Source organism: Hyperolius riggenbachi, chromosome 6, assembly GCF_040937935.1.
Source record: "Hyperolius riggenbachi isolate aHypRig1 chromosome 6, aHypRig1.pri, whole genome shotgun sequence".
In the NCBI taxonomy this organism is placed as follows: Eukaryota; Metazoa; Chordata; class Amphibia; order Anura; family Hyperoliidae; genus Hyperolius; species Hyperolius riggenbachi.
The window spans coordinates 223,429,100-223,449,867 of record NC_090651.1 but is presented as its reverse complement, the minus strand read 5'-3'; the positions used below and the strand labels follow the sequence as shown (position 1 = coordinate 223,449,867).

The 20,768-nt window shown below is 44.8% G+C and overlaps 1 protein-coding gene across 5 annotated transcripts in view; it reads left to right on the top strand.

The window, feature by feature from the left end:
• VPS13D (vacuolar protein sorting 13 homolog D) overlaps positions 1–20,768 on the top strand; it is a 410,462-nt gene that overhangs the window by 119,493 nt on the left and 270,201 nt on the right. For all 5 annotated transcript variants that reach the window (XM_068240470.1, XM_068240469.1, XM_068240471.1 and 2 more), the window contains exons 23-25: positions 2,244–2,370; positions 2,492–2,672; positions 2,753–2,935. In XM_068240470.1, the coding sequence (XP_068096571.1) occupies positions 2,244–2,370; positions 2,492–2,672; positions 2,753–2,935 (491 nt within the window). The remainder of the gene's footprint in view (positions 1–2,243; positions 2,371–2,491; positions 2,673–2,752; positions 2,936–20,768) is intronic.

Here is a 20,768-nt window from a genome sequence, read left to right as displayed (position 1 = left end):
TATAGATGGTTCTTTTCTTTCTGGAAAGATATTACAGGATTGTATGTTACTACTTGCTGTACCTTATGTCAGTATTACAGTAGAGACCTGCTTAACCGGGACTCAACCAACCAGCAGTCTCAACCAACAGTCAGTAAACAGGGGAGCCATGAGCACATGCTTCCCTCTCTCTAATTATTTCAGAGCAGTGTGCAGCAGAAACCATTTACCAGAGTTCTGAGCACTGGTTGTCTTCACATCTTACAGCTGCCTGCTACTTTGCTGCATTCTCTGTAGGCTTCCCATGTGCAGTGGTGGCGGAGCTGAGGAGCTTGGAGCCCCAGTGCAAATTTTACCTGGGGCCCCAAGCACTTTAATGATATGAAGCCCCACATTTTTAGTGTCAGAGAGGTGTAATCAGAGTAAGGAAACAGTTAAGGATTACTATTTTTCAATACACATATAAAGGTATTTATAACCAGCCTAACACCAATGAAAAGCTAATAAGATGGATGAAGGAGGGCCCCTATTGGTCCCCTCTAGTCCAAGGGCCCTGGTGCATTTACAACCTCTGCATCCCTTATTGCTACGCCACTGCCCATGTGTCACCTGACCCTCGCGCATCAGGAGCCATACAGTCCAGATGTAGCAAGAAGTGAAGAGGACTGGCACCCAGAGCTCTGGTAAGAGATTTCCACTGCTCTACAATTACTCAAGCAACCAGATGCAACACATATCCGACAGATGTCTGACAAACTTTGATTGGAGTTTAATGTTAAATCACGTTTTCAGGCATACATCAAATTTATACCATCTAATAGATTAACAACTACAGGGCCCCCAGAGAAACACCTCAGCACTTGCAATGATACTTCAGATTGGGTTATATGGTCCTTGAATCTGTACATCCCTGATGACGGTGGAAGGCTGCAGCTGGTTGGGTTTGGAGAATGGGTATTCTCTTCTCTGCGATTTGGTACACTTGCACTTTACGTCATATGGATTTGGGAAGCATATACCCTAATCTAAAGTATCATTGCAAGCACTGAGGTGTTTCTCTTTACTGTACCATCCATTGCACTTATTGTGGAATAGGAACCTCTGACAGCTGCACAACACTTTATCATCCACAGCCAGCTTGATAGTACCTGTATTGTCTTTTGTGTGTGAAATTAGCCTTCTGCAGCTAGAGTTTCTTGCTTTGTCAATTTAAAGTTACCCAACAGAAGGAGTTAACTTAGGCTGTGCTGGAAGACCTGTTGGTTAGCTGCCATTATCTTGTTGGCGATTTATAAATTAATAATAATAATAATATTATTCAGACTGCAAGATGACAGCGCTCAAACAGCTGTTTTAGAAGATCACAGCCTGAAGTTTAGGAAAAAGATGGGGAATGGGCTGCTGCTGCTCCTTCAAGGGAAACCAATGTGAGAAACATATGGAGGCTGCCATAATCATTTCCTTCTAACATTACTCATTGGCTGCCTGTCCTACTGAGCTACTGCCTATAATACTTTTAGGCATAGGCCCTCAACTAGCATGCAGATCAGAGGTTTCTGACAAAAAACTGGCAACATTAGCTGTATGCTTTATTCAGGTGGATGATGCAAACACTGGCCAGAAAGTTCAGCAAGGCTGCCAAGCAACTGGTATTGTTTAGCCACTTAATTACCAGTGGTCTCTGCCCCCCTTATGGACCAGGGGCCGCTGGTACCAGAAACCGCTGCAGAATTTCAAATAGCCGCACATACCCACCGCTATCCCCGTACACGCCGCACACCTGGAACCTCAGGTCACCCACTCTGCCATCTCTATGACAGCAGAGCCACTTTCTTTGGCTCCTGACCGTGTGATCAATGTAAGCCAGTAGGAGTTGCTTACATTGATGACAGGGTCGGAAGCCAATGAAATTGGCTCCTGACCAGCTCACAGGGCTCTGCCGTCATAGAGATGGCAGGGCGAGTGAGTTGCAGTGCTGAGACAGATGAAAGCCGTGGCGGTGATGTGAATTAGAGCATTAAAACGGTGTAGATTTCAATCACTGCTGTCCAGAAGTGGTTTAAAGAAAATAAATATGGCAGCCATATATCTCTCACCTCAGGTTCATTTTAAGCAACTTCTTTTCAGCTAACCAAAGTGCTTATACACAAATAAAAACAAGTTCCATCTATGAGTGCCTATACAGGACTAGGAAAACATTATGTCCTGAAGTATGGCTTTAATATTAACTTTCTCTCTTCTTTGTGGTTTCTCTTTCTCTGCAGACAGTGATTTAGCTTTGCAGGGAAGCATTGGTAGCTTGTCACTGAGCGACCTAACTGTCCATGGTGAGCTGTACACAGAACGCTTTACAACAAGCGGAGATGAGGCATTAATATTCCACATTTTCAAGTAAGTTTCATTCAAGTTCTCTGAAATCTATTTCCTTCTGAAAACAATACTCAACTGATTTGATATTTAATGGTCAGACTACACAACACTTGCTGATTCTTGTATTGTGTGTATCCTCCAGATATGGCTCTCCAGACCCTATGTTGAAAAGAGAGTATGACATACGTGTTAGCCTGCAGATGGCCTCTGTGCAGTATGTGCATACCCAGCGCTTCCAGTCGGAAGTGGTGGCGTTTATCCAACACTTCACACAGCTACAGGATGTCCTTGGACGACAGAGGGCAGCTATACAGGGTCAATTGGTAACCACTATGAGCTCTTATTATAATGAACTAAAGTGATGACTTAGTACTCCTGTATAATTTGTTGCACTTCTGTTAAGGTCAGAGATCAGGCCCAAAGAGCTTCTCGGATTCTACTGGACATTGAAGCTGGAGCCCCAGTGCTCCTCATACCTGAAAGTTCTCGATCAAATCATCTAATTGTTGCCAATCTTGGAAAATTAAAAGTCAAGAATCGATTTCTGTTTTCTGGCTCTCCAGGAACATTTTGCTTGAAGGACAAGGTATGTAGCCTTTGCTTTTGCTTCCTTGTCCTTTAGCTGCGCTTCGGGTCAGACTGAAGAATGGCGCTTTACAAATGTTTCATTGTTGTTGTAGCTGACAAGTATTATTGTGTAGGGATTATATTCAGCATATTTTAACCTTGAGTTTTATAACTTTGGAGTGTCGTCATAGTTTCTCCAACCAGAGCATGCATCACGTTGAGCTTAATTAGCGAGGCATTTAGGCAAAAAGCCTGGAAGCATCTTCAAGACATAAAGTTGATGTTTGCTTCACTGAGTGTCCTGGGTTTTTTGAAATTTGATTGCTTGTGAAATAGAGTTGCACAAAAGTTGAGGATCATATTCTAGATATTCGAGTAGTGTGGAGAGTGGAGGATTTGGTGCATCAAGAGAAGTCTTGTTAATTTTATTAATGGGGACTGTAGACTATATACAAGCTAAAAAGCTAGGAGTACAAGCCCATTAATTAAAAAAAAAAACTTGTGACACTGTGTAAGATGTAAGTTAAAGAGACACTGAAGCGAACTAATTTTGCCCATTTTACCGTATAATTCGCTTCAGTGCTCTCATGACAAGAAAACCGGCGCGTCCCCACCGCAAAACAAGGGCTGCAGAGCCCCCAAATCCCAGAGGGACAAACCAGCCGGCATTTCCTGGAAGGGGCAGAGCTTTCAGCTTCAGCTCTGCCCCTCCTGATGTCAGTCGCGGCGGATTGCCTCCTCTCCCCGCCCTTCTCACTCTTCCTTTACAGAGAGGGGCGGGGAGAGGCGGCGATCCGTATGGCGATTGACGGCAAGAGAGGCAGAGCTACAGCTCATAGCTCTGCTTCTCAGAGCAGCAAAATCCACAACCATGTTGGTCGTGGGTGTTTGCAGAGGGATTTGGGGGCTCTGCAGCCCTCGTTTTGCGATGGGGACACGGCGATTTACTTGTCATGAGAGCACTGAAGCGAATTATAAGGTAAAATGGGCAAAATTAGTTTGCTTCAGTGTCTCTTTAAAACTGAATGCAAGGACATAGCATTTTTTTTCTAACATACTGGCTTGTTCATTTTGAATTGGATGCTAACAAAACATTTCAAGTTGGCATAGGTATATAATTACCAGTGTTATATCACCTCTTCTTTTACCAACACTAAGGACCAAATTCTGTAGTTTTGAAAGTTAAATTTTGTCCTGTTTTTACATAATGCAGGATTGCAACAGTTCAAGGTCATTGTTGTCATATTTAGTTTCATAATCTGCTGGTATTTTCAAGCGATGATGGGTCTGGACGGTATTCAGCCCAGTTTAGCACCTGGGCCCCTATTCAGTTTTCTCCTGTGTGATCTCATATGTGATATCTGCAAACCTTTTCAATAAAATTCCTTCAGCCACTAGCAATCAAGAAAATACCTTTGACAAATAATGTTATTACCCTTTCAATTGCAAAGTGCTGATAAGTTATTAAAAGTAGAAAATGAAAAATTATCTTCTAGGAGAAAACGTTGAAGAAAAAGTGAATTGAATAAGGGCTCTGGACTCTTGCGCTGCAAAGTCAACCTTTTATAATATATGCAAATGTTTAAATAAGCCTTAAAAAGATGCCTTGCACATATTGCTGCAAAAACCATGTACAGTATATTTCACTTAAACACCCCCATACAATCACAGATGCTGTCTTTTGGACTGTGCACTAACAAGACAGGATGACTATTTTTGACTAAGCAAGAAGTTTTGAATCTGGATGATACCATTTATTGGCTAACTTAGAGATGGATAAACAGTGAGCTTTCGACTTATAAAAAGCCTTCGTCGGACTGGTTCCTGACCAAAACTGAAAAACACAGCTTATATACACTGACATACAGAGGAGAAACATTCTTTAGCAAACATAAATGTAATTAGATGCCCTAACTATTTTTGACTAAGTTTTGATTTGTCAGGTGACAGGACACACTAGCGTTGTGCGGGGGGTGCGATCCGCACCAGGTGGGGTGATCCCAGCCTCCCTAGAGGGGGTGCACTGGAGGAGAGAGCCGCAGCCGCGGGGAGGGCAGCCCGACCTCTCCTTCCCTTCCTATTCCCGGGCCGCCCTCCGTGCTCCCCGTCCCCCCTCCGACTGCAGAGTCAGGGGCGGACATACGAGGGCCCCTCGAGTTCTGTTTCTCCAGGGGCCCATAAGTCTTGCCGGATTATTTTATTATTATTATTTTTTATTTTTTTTTAAACTCTTTTTACCTGGGGGCTCCCTCCTATCCTCCCCCTCCCTCACCTCGGAGGGCCCCCCTCCTATTACGAGCGGCGGGAGAGCGGCGGGTACATCAAAGTTCCGGGCAGGTAAAGCAGAAGATAGAGGTCCAGCTGCCTCCCGGTCTACGCTGTCTCCTTTGTAATTGCCGCGCACTAAACCAGGAAGTAGTGAGAGCGGCATAGAGACAGCGCGTAGCCCGGGAGGTAGCTGGACCTCTATCTTCTGCTTTACCTCCCCGGAACTTTGATGTACCCGCCGCTCTCCCGCCGCTCGTAATAGGAAGGGGGACACCCAGGTGAGGGGGAGCATAGGAGTCGGGGCCCCCGCTAAACTACCCAACTACCCACCCAGCTACCTTTCTGCCTACCCTCCCGGCTCCCACCCGGCTACCTAACTAGCTGCCCACCCGGCTACCTAACTGCCTACCCTCCCACCCGGCTGCCTATCTACCTACCCGGCTACCTAACTGCCTACCCTCCCACCCGGCTACCTAACTGCCTACCCGGCTACCTAACTGTCCACCTGGCTACCTAACTGCCTACCCTCCCACCCGGCTACCTATCTACCCACCCTGCTACCGATCTGCCTACCCTCCCACCCGGCTGCCTAACTGCCCACCCGGCTACCTATCTGCCCACCCAGCTACCTATCTGCCTACCCTCCCACCCGGCTACCTATCAGCCCACCCAGCTACCTATCAGCCCACCCGGCTGCCTAACTGCCCACCCGGCTGCCTAACTGCCCACCCGGCTGCCTAACTGCCACCCTGCTACCTAACTGCCCACTTGGCTACCTATCTGCTCACCCGGCTACCTATCTACCCACCCAGCTACCTATCTGCCTACCCTCCCACCCGGCTACCTATCGGCCCACCCGGCTACCTAACTGCCTACCCTCCCACCCGGCTACCTATCTGCCCACCCGGCTACCTATCTACCCAAAATTAAAAAGTACACACACTGTCCGAGAATTGATACCAGGGAAAAATTGATTACACTCACTCCAAGAGGACAGTCCCTATAGGTAAGTATGGTGAGATCGGTCGCTCACAAAAGTACAATTAAATCGTTAAAAGTAGAGAGGCACCTGGGTAAGGTACTTCTGCGTGCAGGATGGACACTAGTTAGTGTACAGACTAAGTGTTATGGAGGTCTTTGCTTATCCCCCACACACACACACATGTGTGGTGTGGTGTAGCTATTCCATATCTTCAGCAATCCTGCACGTGTATAGGTAGTGGTGGTACGGAAGTGTCAAGTCGAAGTGGCATAATACATACGACCCGCACTACACTATAGAAGTACACATCATCTACCTATATAAGCTGAGGTACAGAGCATTAGTGGTGCTATTTACAAAGTTCTATATACATGGTGCTTGCAAAATGGTCTGAACTGACATGTTTCACCCTACGGCTTTTTCAAAGTTGCTATACATATATACAATGCAATAAAGTGCACCCCCCACCAACAAAGTTTCCCCCAGCAAATCGCCCCTGTCAGAGCTGATGCACCCAGTTCGGTGCCCACTTAAATACTGAGGACATTATACGTACACACCCCGTGGGGTGTGTCATATGTATGAAAATATACCTGTTGCCTGGCCTCTGGTCGGGGTGCATTGTATCTCCCATTCGGAGTAAAGCCGCCCCAGTCCCAGCAAACAGATGCCGCCATTCGCACAGGAGGAGTGACGCGGCGGCACTTCCGGTGGCCGCTCGTCGTCACTTCCGGTTGCGGCGTTTCCATAGTGATTGGAGACTCCGTTTCATGTAAACATTGGCTTTGTGCCTAGGTGGTGCGTATGATCAGGTGGTCTTTCCGCATACAGTTGCAGTTGCCCCCTGAATGCGGCTATGCGTGTCTATCTAGACGTATGTCATGATCACCCCCATCTACATCAGCGCTTCATCACATATATATTGAACATGCTAACGACTCCGCATTCCCCCATTAGCTGTGTGCCAGCGAGTGTGTATGTAAAGAATGCATCCGTATTAGACGCCTACACAATCCGTATGTTGATGGATCTATGTAAATCCCAGATGGGGATCACTGAAATACAGGCTGTCAGTTTAGACTGCCTTCTTACATTCCTGTGGTTGCAGGTTGTTCCCTGCATATCACAGCGAGTCGTATACATTTCTCTTCAATACATGCATGATGCAATGCGGGTGCAGTATAAAAAATGATAATAGACAGCGCAACCGCCCTATGCACTTTCATCTACACTTCAAATTCCATTGCATATCATCTATTTACATTTGGTCTGGATGGAACTTCTATAGCTCAATGCACATGTTCTTCTTATTACAATATCTCTACCCTTAGACATCGGCCAGTAGGTATATGTATGATACAGTGCAGACCACACAGCAGGTACTGAAATGCCAGATATCTATAAAAAACAAGCTAAGTTAAAATCCTCATTAAGGCCATTGGGGGCTATTGTGTTTAAACGGTATATCCACTGGGACTCAATTTGTGTTAATTTCTTGTCTGTATTTCCCCCTCTTATGCTTGTTTTCCAGTGCTGTATCCCCCAAAAAGTTATGTCAAATCTAGAGAGGGGGTGTACTGTATTCATATGTCTGGCCACTGCCGTATCATTTCTGTGTTTTATGTCACCGATGTGCTCCAAGACCCTTTCTTTAAGGGCTCGAGTTGTTTTACCTACATACATAAGGTCACATTTACATTTCGCTGCATACACCACAGTTTTAGTATCACATGTAATAAATGATCTTATTTCAAAATCCCTTCCATTTCCTGGGGCAATAAATCTTTTCATCGTGGGCATATATTTGCATGCCTTGCATCTTCCACAGCGAAAGGAGCCATTCGGTTTAGTCGGTAGCCAGGTCTTGGACTGTCCTATGGTTTTAGAAAACGTGCTGTGGACCAGCATGTCCCTAAGGTTTGGTGCCCGTCTGTATGTAATGGAAGGATTTGATGTGAGACATCTGGACAAATCTTTGTCCTCAGTGAGTATAGGCCAGTAGTGTTTCACGATTTCAAACACCGTGTGTGAATGCTCAGTGAAAGTCCCTATGAGTCGTGGGGGTACACGTTGGGGTTCGTTCCCTGTAGTGATGCTCTGTTTTTTCCTTGTTGTTGAGGTGTTAGCTAAAGTTTGTTGTCTAGGGGTTTGTTTGGCGCGTACATACGCTTTGTTAATCACCTCATCCGGGAAGCCTCTACGTTTAAATCTTTCTGTCAAAAGGCCGCATTCTTTTTCAAAGGTGTTCTCACTAGAACAATTTCTCCGTGCACGCAGAAACTGGCAGTGCTATGGGGACGGCTTGCGCCCCCTCATATGCAAATCTGTTCCTGGGCTGGTGGGAGGATACCATGGTATTCAATGAGGACCTTGAATTTTACACAGCACATGTAGCCTACTGGGGGCGTTTTATTGATGACATTATAGTATTATGGGAGGGCCCACGTGATCTATTCATTGACTTTGTGACAATACTCAATTCAAACAAAATAGGAATGAGATTCACATATGAAGTAAGTGAGACACAAATTAATTTTCTGGACCTAACTATCAAAAAGGATGGGCAGGGGAGATTAGAGACATCAATATACCGTAAACCAACAGCAACTAATTCCCTCCTAAAATGGGACAGTTCCCATCCTCGATCATTGAGGAGGAGTATTGGCCAGTTTCTGCGTGCACGGAGAAATTGTTCTAGTGAGAACACCTTTGAAAAAGAATGCGGCCTTTTGACAGAAAGATTTAAACGTAGAGGCTTCCCGGATGAGGTGATTAACAAAGCGTATGTACGCGCCAAACAAACCCCTAGACAACAAACTTTAGCTAACACCTCAACAACAAGGAAAAAACAGAGCATCACTACAGGGAACGAACCCCAACGTGTACCCCCACGACTCATAGGGACTTTCACTGAGCATTCACACACGGTGTTTGAAATCGTGAAACACTACTGGCCTATACTCACTGAGGACAAAGATTTGTCCAGATGTCTCACATCAAATCCTTCCATTACATACAGACGGGCACCAAACCTTAGGGACATGCTGGTCCACAGCACGTTTTCTAAAACCATAGGACAGTCCAAGACCTGGCTACCGACTAAACCGAATGGCTCCTTTCGCTGTGGAAGATGCAAGGCATGCAAATATATGCCCACGATGAAAAGATTTATTGCCCCAGGAAATGGAAGGGATTTTGAAATAAGATCATTTATTACATGTGATACTAAAACTGTGGTGTATGCAGCGAAATGTAAATGTGACCTTATGTATGTAGGTAAAACAACTCGAGCCCTTAAAGAAAGGGTCTTGGAGCACATCGGTGACATAAAACACAGAAATGATACGGCAGTGGCCAGACATATGAATACAGTACACCCCCTCTCTAGATTTGACATAACTTTTTGGGGGATACAGCACTGGAGAACAAGCATAAGAGGGGGAAATACAGACAAGAAATTAACACAAATTGAGTCCCAGTGGATATACCGTTTAAACACGATAGCCCCCAATGGCCTTAATGAGGATTTTAACTTAGCTTGTTTTTTATAGATATCTGGCATTTCAGTACCTGCTGTGTGGTCTGCACTGTATCATACATATACCTACTGGCCGATGTCTAAGGGTAGAGATATTGTAATAAGAAGAACATGTGCATTGAGCTATAGAAGTTCCATCCAGACCAAATGTAAATAGATGATATGCAATGGAATTTGAAGTGTAGATGAAAGTGCATAGGGCGGTTGCGCTGTCTATTATCATTTTTTATACTGCACCCGCATTGCATCATGCATGTATTGAAGAGAAATGTATACGACTCGCTGTGATATGCAGGGAACAACCTGCAACCACAGGAATGTAAGAAGGCAGTCTAAACTGACAGCCTGTATTTCAGTGATCCCCATCTGGGATTTACATAGATCCATCAACATACGGATTGTGTAGGCGTCTAATACGGATGCATTCTTTACATACACACTCGCTGGCACACAGCTAATGGGGGAATGCGGAGTCGTTAGCATGTTCAATATATATGTGATGAAGCGCTGATGTAGATGGGGGTGATCATGACATACGTCTAGATAGACACGCATAGCCGCATTCAGGGGGCAACTGCAACTGTATGCGGAAAGACCACCTGATCATACGCACCACCTAGGCACAAAGCCAATGTTTACATGAAACGGAGTCTCCAATCACTATGGAAACGCCGCAACCGGAAGTGACGACGAGCGGCCACCGGAAGTGCCGCCGCGTCACTCCTCCTGTGCGAATGGCGGCATCTGTTTGCTGGGACTGGGGCGGCTTTACTCCGAATGGGAGATACAATGCACCCCGACCAGAGGCCAGGCAACAGGTATATTTTCATACATATGACACACCCCACGGGGTGTGTACGTATAATGTCCTCAGTATTTAAGTGGGCACCGAACTGGGTGCATCAGCTCTGACAGGGGCGATTTGCTGGGGGAAACTTTGTTGGTAGGGGGTGCACTTTATTGCATTGTATATATGTATAGCAACTTTGAAAAAGCCGTAGGGTGAAACATGTCAGTTCAGACCATTTTGCAAGCACCATGTATATAGAACTTTGTAAATAGCACCACTAATGCTCTGTACCTCAGCTTATATAGGTAGATGATGTGTACTTCTATAGTGTAGTGCGGGTCGTATGTATTATGCCACTTCGACTTGACACTTCCGTACCACCACTACCTATACACGTGCAGGATTGCTGAAGATATGGAATAGCTACACCACACCACACATGTGTGTGTGTGTGGGGGGGATAAGCAAAGACCTCCATAACACTTAGTCTGTACACTAACTAGTGTCCATCCTGCACGCAGAAGTACCTTACCCAGGTGCCTCTCTACTTTTAACGATTTAATTGTACTTTTGTGAGCGACCGATCTCACCATACTTACCTATAGGGACTGTCCTCTTGGAGTGAGTGTACCTATCTACCCACCCAGCTACCTATCTGCCTACCCTCCCACCCGGCTACCTATTTGCCCACCCGGCTACCTATCTGCCCACCCGGCTACCTAACTGCCTACCCTCCCACCTGGCTACCTAACTGCCCACCCAGCTACCTATCTGCCTACCCTCCCACCCGTCTACCTAACTGTCCACCTGGCTACCTAACTGCCTACCCTCCCACCCGGCTACCTAACTGCTCACCCGGCTACCTATCTGCCCACCCTGCCTACCATGCCATGGGCGTCCCTACATAGGGCAAAATGGGGCATGCGCAATCCCCTGGCTAGTTGCTTCCCCCCCTAGCCACCCGGACGTGGCTGGCCCGCCCCTCCTGCCCTGGGGTGGCAGCGGAGAGAGTAAAGAAGCGGCGGACACAGCAGCGCTGCCTGCCGCATCACTTAGTTCTAAAGGGGGGAGCGAGAGAGGGGGAGCCCCAAGGTGAGGGAAGGGGGAGGGGAAACATCCTCCCTTCCCCACCGCTTCTCTTCTCTCTCCGCTGCCACTGAGGACACCTATAGATCTGGCTATTTAAACTGGGGACACCTATAGACCTGGCTATCTATACTGGGGGGCACCTGTCACTACCTAAACTGGGGGGCCCTGTCACTACCTAAACTAGGGGCTCCTTTCAGTACATACACTGGGGGGGGGGGGTCCCGGTCACTTCCTGAACTGGAGGGCACCTGTCACTGCATACACTGGGGGGCTCCTGTCATACATACACTGGGAGTACCTGTCACTGAACTGGGGGGCGCCTGTCAATACCTGAACTGGGGGCACCTGTCACTACCTAAACTGGGGGCACCTGTCACTACATACCCTGGGGGGCACCTGTCGCTACCTGAACTGGGTGGTACCTGTCACGACCTGAACTGGGTGGTACCTGTCACTACATACACTGGGGGCTCCTGTCACTACCTAAACTGGGGGGCATCTGTCACTAACTAAACTGGGGGGCTCCTGTCGCTACCTAAACTTGGGGGTCCTGTCACTACCTAAGCTGGGAGGCTCCTGGCGCTACCTAAACTAGGGTGCATCTGTCACTACCTAAACTATCCAGGCCAGCCAGCCCAGCATCACCACCAGCCAACCAGCCCAGATTCACTGTCAAAAAGGCCACAGCATCACCACCAACAGTCAGGCCAACATTTACTTCAACCAGCCAAGCACAGCCCAGCATCACCGCCAGCCCGGCCACAGCATCACCGCCAGGCCTTTCAGCCCACACATCATCCCCAATCCAGCCAAAAACAGTATTGCCTGGCACAGCAGCCAGTAGAGGAGAAATCAGATGCCAGGTGAGAGGTGTCAACCATATTAAGTGGGCATTCTGCCTATTTATGTGAAATGCTGTTTATTTATGTGCCTCATGACTGCTGAATTTGTCTTGTTGGGGGCCTCATGGTTACTGAATTTGTCTTGTTGGGGGCCTTATGGTTACTGAATGTCTTGTTGGAGGCCTTATGGTTACTGAATGTCTTGTTGGGGGCCTCATGATTGCTGAATTTGTCTTTTTGGGGGCCTCATGATTGCTGAATTTGTTTTGTTGGGGGCCTCATGATTGCTGAATTTGACTTGTTGGGGGCCCCATGATTGCTGAATTTGTCTTGTTGGGGGCCCCATGATTGCTGAATTTGTCTTGTTGGGGGCCTCATGATTGCTGATTTTGTCTTGATGGGGGACCTCATGATTGCTGAATTTGTCTTGTTGAGGGTCACATGATTGCTAACTGCGAGACTGAATCATCATCATATGAGACAATAGCTACTTTTTGCAAACAATTTTGCTGTATTGGATCAAGTACACTACATGTTACGGATATTACATCCTTCCTCAGGTGTTAAACAGCAAATGAAACATACACCATTATATATCATCAGGAGGGCAACCACACCCATCATGGCTAACTCCACCCTCTCCCATAGTCACCAATGTCCATCTCTCAAAATAGTCTTTGCGGTCATCTGGCACTCCAACAGGCTACCAATAATACATGGAAGTGCCTGAATGACAGTCAGTTTTTTCTAACGATGGACTGCCACTACTCCACCTAAAAATGACATGCAATACATAAATAACATGTATACACTGGCAACGTTATACACACATCTTAGAGGTTTAACATTTAAGAGGTAACCTCTCATTCATACCTCTCGGGGCTACAACATCCAGCATATGTATCCATCTGGATTCTTTTTGTTTTAATACTTTCTCTAGATCACCCCCTCTATTCGATGGGTTTATTGACTCCAAAACACACCATCTGAGCTGTGCTGCGCTGTGTCCCATAGCAGCAAAGTGTCTTGCTACCGAGGTGTCATAGCTCTTTCGTTCACCTTCAGCAAATTTGCTGATGGCCCTCTTATGCTCCTGTATCCTGGTCCTCACTGCTCTGGTGGTCTCTCCAACATACATTAGCACTTGAGCCCATAAATATCCCAAGGTGTAGAACAATAATGTCTTCCTTTAATAGTGATTTTACGCCCAGTGTGTGGGTGACAAACCACCTCCCCTTTAATGATGCCACTGCATACATTACAATTGAGACACGGATGTGTCCCTGGTTTACCTGTGCTCACCTCATCACTCCTGGGGGCGGTATCCGTATGCCTAACGCTGTCCTGAATCGTCCTACCCCTCCTAATTGAAAATATGGGCTCCTCTTTAAATAATGCCCCAATCTCTTTGTCAGTGCTTAACAGGGGCCAAAATCTACGTATGGACTCGTTAATTAATGTGGTGTTTTTCCCCAGATTGGTGACCAATGGTATCCCCTTGGAGCTACTCTTTCTAGAGGATCTATGTAATAAGGTGGACCTATCAATGGCTCGCACCTACTGTCTAATCTTTTCAGATTTGGAGACCTCATAACCTTTCTGTTTAAACTTAGTACAGATGGACTGGCTGGCCCGATCATACTCATCCATGTTAGTGCAGATACGTCTGGCCCTAAGGAACTGCCCCCTCGGTATGGCCTTGACTACATGGCGATTATGGTGGCTATCATGTCGCAACAAATTGTTGCGATCTGTGGGCTTACAATACAATTTGGTAACAAACCGCCCTTCTGATGCCTTAATGGTAACATCCAGAAAGCTCACGCTTTCCCCAGATGCCTCCATAGTAAATTTAATGGTAGGATGCAACCTGTTTGCCTCCTCAACCATCTCAAGGAGCAGTTCCTTAGGGCCTTTCCACAAAAGTAAAATGTCATCCACAAAGCGGAAGTACTGCACAATATACTTTTCGTACAACGGGTTTTTCAAAAACATGGAACGTTCAAGAGATTCCACAAAAATATTTGCAATGGACGGGGCTGCCGGTGATCCCATACTAGCTCCCTGGCGCTGCAAATATATGTCGTCATGAAACTTAAAGTAGTTCGATCTAAGGACCAACTCCAATATATCGAGTAAAAAATATACCAGTCCATTGGACAGATTGGTCTCAAGTAACCTATCCTCTATTACAGAAATAGCCTCATCCTGGGGGATAGCTGTGAACAGACTCTGTATGTCCAGACTACAGAAAATAATGTCATCGGGTATATCTGAGAGCCTTTCCAATCTCACTAGCAAATCCGTAGTGTCCTTGAGACAATGTGAAAAGGATGACACAATCGGTTGTAGGTACGTATCTGCACATCCTAACCTCACCTATGCCCAAAAACAAGCCCTCAAGAGACTGAGTGATAACCCTAACATTATTATTACTAAAGCAGACAAAGGGGGAGCTACAGTCGTACAGAATTTACAGGATTATCTGAAGGAGGGGTTCAGACAAGTACGAAATGAAATGCATTATGTTAAATGTGATGGTGACCCCACGGCCAGAATTAAAGAGAAAGTTGATATATTGTTGGCGTCTGCTGTAGAGGATGGGGTGATTGACAGCACTACAGAGAGGGGGCTCAAAGTTGAACATCCAGCTGTCCCTCTGCTGTATTTACTGCCCAAGGTCCACAAGCAACTAGTGAACCCTCCAGGACGCCCCATTGTGGCCAGTAGAGGCTCAGCGTTGTATCCATTAGCGGGGTTCCTTGATACGTACCTACAACCGATTGTGTCATCCTTTTCACATTGTCTCAAGGACACTACGGATTTGCTAGTGAGATTGGAAAGGCTCTCAGATATACCCGATGACATTACGGATACCGCCCCCAGGAGTGATGAGGTGAGCACAGGTAAACCAGGGACACATCCGTGTCTCAATTGTAATGTATGCAGTGGCATCATTAAAGGGGAGGTGGTTTGTCACCCACACACTGGGCGTAAAATCACTATTAAAGGAAGACATTATTGTTCTACACCTTGGGCTATTTATGGGCTCAAGTGCCCATGCGGGCTAATGTATGTTGGAGAGACCACCAGAGCAGTGAGGACCAGGATACAGGAGCATAAGAGGGCCATCAGCAAATTTGCTGAAGGTGAACGAAAGAGCTATGACACCTCGGTAGCAAGACACTTTGCTGCTATGGGACACAGCGCAGCACAGCTGAGATGGTGTTTTTTGGAGTCATTAAACCCATCGAATAGAGGGGGTGATCTAGAGAAAGTATTAAAACAAAAAGAATCCAGATGGATACATATGCTGGATGTTGTAGCCCCGAGAGGTATGAATGAGAGGTTACCTCTCAAATGTTTTTTATAAAAAGATGTTTGTATACTGTATAATTCTAAGATGTGTGTATAACGTTGCCAGTGTATACATGTTATTTATGTATTGCATGTCATTTTTAGGTGGAGTAGTGGCAGTCTATCGTTGGAAGTGCCTGAATGACGGTCAATTTTTTCTATGTATTATTGGTAGTCTGTTGGAGTGCCAGATGACCGCAAAGACTATTTTGAGAGATGGACATTGGTGACTATGGGAGAGGGTGGAGTTAGCCATGATGGGTGCGGTTGCCCTCCTGATGATATATAATGGTGTATGTTTCATTTGCTGTTTAACACCTGAGGAAGGATGTAATATCCGTAACATGTAGTGTACTTGATCCAATACAGCAAAATTGTTTGCAGCCAGTGGTGTGCCGTCTCTTGTGTCTTTCTGGGTATTGCCTAAAGCCGTGGGAGCAATCCGGCTGGGACAAGGCACCGGCTTCAGTTACAGATTTGTCTAACCTGTTTTACGTGCTCTCCAGGCATCTACAGTGTGTGAATAGCTACTTTTTAGCTGGGAGGTTCTAAAAAAATTAATTCATTTTTCAGGAGTAGGATGGATGAAATTGTTTATCTTCACAGTTTATTTTCAACTTGGATTTTTCATAATGTTCATGTAGGAGTTTGTATTTAGTTTAAATTGCTGTTGCCACTTTGCGATAGATAAGTGAGTTTTGGGTTGCCGTTTGGGCAAATTCATGTAAATTTGTCTCCACCCACGACCACACCCACATTCTGGTCCATGACCACACCCAATTCTTCCATGTCCGCACCACTTCTTCCCCCTCCTCCTTTTTGCCTATCTATCTGCCCACCTGGCTAGCTATCTGCCCACCCTCTCACCCTGCTAGCTATCTAACCTATACAGGGGGCAGCTACCTATCTAACCTATACTGGAGGCACCTAACAATCTAACCTATACTGGGGGCAGCTACCTATGTAATCTATACTGGGGCACCCATCTATGTAACCTGTATTGGGGGCACCTACCTTGCTAGCCTATACTGGTGGCAACTATACTGGCTACCTATATTGGAGGCCCCTACCTAACTAACCTACACTGGGGGCACCTACCTATCTAACCTATGCTGAGGGCAACTATTCTGGCTACCTACATTAGCCTACTGCCTTACTGTTACAGTTACACTACAGTTACCCCCACCCATGTGATGTCATGTCCACACCCATTTTTTTTTGCTGCTGCGCGCTTTGCTTTTTTTGTGGGGGGTGTCGGTAAATTATCCGGACCGGGTGTCAAACACCCTAGCTACGCTTCTGACAGGACAATCAACACTTCACCTCAATTCATGTTAAAGGAGCGTAGGCTCGGAGAAGGCAGTGTTGTTTCTGGATCATCTTTATGTATAGTTTGATTTTGACATGGTACATTTTTGTTTTACTTGCAGTTGTGGATACAGCAGCAAACTGTGTTGACTGAATCAAGCTTATGGAAGTCTTCCTGAGCCCATTCAGTGATTTCCACTACAGAATTGTGTCTGATTTAAATGGAATACTGCATGAAGGGTGGAAGATCTTGCCTTTTCAGTACTAGCTTTGTCTTTTGTTACCTCTGCCCCAATTTTTTGGAAACTTGTTTGGCTGGCATCAACTTTAAATAATAGCCTAAACTTTAATAAGACAATGAAACACTCAGCTTCAGAATTTGCTGAGTTTTCCTATCAATAAAAAACGGGGCTTAGGTGGTTTAGAAACCATCATATACTGTTTTTTACTTACATTTTACACAGCACCCAAGTTTTTCTAGAATTTCGGCTGTAAGTGGGATGTGTGGGTACTGCTCCACGGTACCCATATTAGTCAAATATGCTACTTCTCCAGATGGGTCTGTTGCACTGTGATCTGAGTTTACATTATAAAAGAAGATCAAACACACCCTTAATGTCTATTTCATTGATACCAACATAAAAATATGCATTGTACAAAGAGGTCTCAGGTTATTCAGTAATAATTTCCCATTGATTCAGTCTCCACTGAATTGTGAGACAAATTCTGGGATAGGAAATCCATAAAAGCGATGCATCTTATAACAACCTTTTGGGATAGCCTTTTCCTATACAGACTGGCATATGGGTCTCTGCCAATCAATGTGTTCAGCTGCTGCTGCTGGTGTCAGCATGTAACAATTGAGATGAGTCACAGTTTTCTAGCACTAATGAACTGTTGGTGTATATAGAGGGACACCTTTACACACTTGGAAGAGGCGCCTGAAACTACCTCAGCAAGCTCTTTAAGGGCTCTTTCACACTACAGGCAGCGGTAGAAAGGCTAAAACGCTGCGTTTGGCTGCAGGCATTTTGAAGGCGGTTTGTCGCCAACACATTACTATCAATTGTAAAGAGAAACGCCACGGTCAGCCCTAAAAAAGCTCCTGGGAGCGTTGAAATGCAACGCTCCAAAACGCGGCGTTAGATGTGAAAGGTAAAATGAAAGTCTATGGACTTTCATTTTACCTTGGAAAACGCCGACTTTGGCCATGGCGTTAAAACGCCGAAAAAGCCCTCTAGTGTGAAAGGACCCTCAGATGAAATAAGTTGCAAATGTGTATGCACCTTATGACAGAGAGGAGGGATATGTGAGCTAAAAATCAGGATCTATCACATTTCAGAGTTGGGCGTATTTGTAAAGCTACTATAATGACTACAACAACTAACTAAACTGGAACTATGCATGACAAGGTTCATCTTTCTTTTATTTGCCCTGAAGGACTTAATTTTACATGGGTCTTCATACAAGGATCCGGTTTTATTGAAGGTATAGCTTTCACATGGAAGTCTTTTGAGTGTCTCTCTAAAACTTATGGAATTCTGATGGATTATACAGGACTTATATAAACATAACTACGGTATACACAACTTATTTGTTTATATGGTTCAACATTTTAAGTCGTCACAATCAAATTTATGGGAAGCAGCAAAAAAAAATAAAAATACATTTAAAGATCCTAAAATTCCATAAGAAATGACTGCAGTGTTTCTCTGCTGAGATTGCATCTTTCCTATTTGACTTATGCTTATATGTTTTGTTTAAAAACATATGATTGCTGCTTATTAAGTACATCTGTATTTTGAATTCTTGTTATTTTAGGGCATTTCAGGAGGAAAGTCCTCCTTTCATCATGCAAAAAGTTTTTAAATGGAGGACTTGCCTCCTGAAATGCGTGTAGCTAGCAAATAAAGATTACTGTGACCAACTAAGCCATGTCCAGGGTTTGAAAATTTGGTGGTACTGATCTGAACGTTGTTATGAGGATTGTACAAAACATAATGCACATTTTCTCTAAAGCTATTAAAGCAAACGTAATGCTTTTACACCACCATCGTAGAGTAATGCTGGGTACACACCATACGTTTTTCCACTCGATAGATGGGTTCGATAGATAATTTCCGACATATTCGATACTCCTTCTGATTGTTTTTTGGGTCGATTTCTCAATAAAGTGAATGGAAATAAAAAAGAAAATCAAGCGGAAGATAAGAGAACACAGAATGCACAGAATCAAGCGGAAAAAACGATCGGATGGAAAATCGAGCGGAGAAACATATCGTGTGTATTTTTAACCAGGATTATGAAGCAGAAATGCAGACCAATTATTTGGTTCTTGAACAAAGAAGGCTGTAAGGCTGCCGCCTTCCACAAAAGGCACAGATGTGTAACAGCCAGAAATGTGTGAAGATGGGTGAAAAAGTTTACAAAAGGGGGAAACCAGTAGTGGAGGGTCATCAGCAGCAGCCAGAGAGAATAACTGGACAACCCAAGAATCCTTCTTTGTCGAAAGAACTAGAAGATTGCGCTTTTCTTCTGCCTCATTCCCATGGTTCTATGACACCTAGGAATACAGTACTTATGGCACTCATCCAGTAAGGGTTATTTTATCTGATGGTGTAAAAACATCATATTTATATTTGAGTTAATAGTTTCAGAGAAAAGGGCAAATGGGCATTATTGTCTCTGTACAACCCTTGTAACCCATTGCAATAAGTGACCCCACATAAGGGGTTTACTACTATATAATGTGTAGTTATTGATAGTAAATGGGGACTGGAGTACAAGTGGAGTAATTAGGAAAACAGGTAAATCTGACTAAATCGCTATTTTACTGCTATTTACACCAGGTACATAGCATGCTTTGCACAATTAGTGCAACCCTGCTTTACCAAGGTAACACGCCCATTATTAGAGTAATGTGTGATATACAGTTTTACAGCTATTTAGTGAATATACTCTTAAGAGGCCCATACACTGGTCAATTTCAGTGATCGATTGATTCTATAGAAACGATCGATCAGAAATCGGTTCTTTCAAATCTATCGATCGATCGATTTGTGGCCAATTTCAATCGATTTCGATGGATTTGATCTATCTGACAGGATGGAAGATCTAGGTCGATCTGCTGCTGGCAGCAGATCGATGGCCCATAGAGTTGCATTGGATCTAATGGTGCAGTAATGCCTTTAGATCGATTTCCAATAGATTGCATTCTGAAAGCTATTGGAAATCTGTTCCTAGTATGTGGCACACATCAGATATATTCCTGGCAGATTGAACCTGACAGGCATCTGACAGAAATCTACCTGATAGTCGAATCTGCTGCAAATCTATCAGTGTATGACCACCTTTAGTGAGATAAGTGTGGCCAGCCAGTGTGCATGTGAGAGCGGGCAGAGTTAGGAAAAGTAGTGCTTAGAGTGGACATGTTAGATTTTAGGTGCTTCAGTCCAGTGCCGTCAGTTAGGAGCAAACAAAAAGAAAGAGTGGAAAAAAGGGTATTTAATGTGAAAATGTACTACCACTAAGCACAGAAAATGTATCTGCTGTTTTGCCAGGAATGTTTCTTTATAGTTCATAGCACTATTAATATATTTATTGATAGTGGTCCTTTATTCAGGATTCAGTTTTGGGTTGATTTAGCATATTTATGCTATCATTATTTAAGTACATATT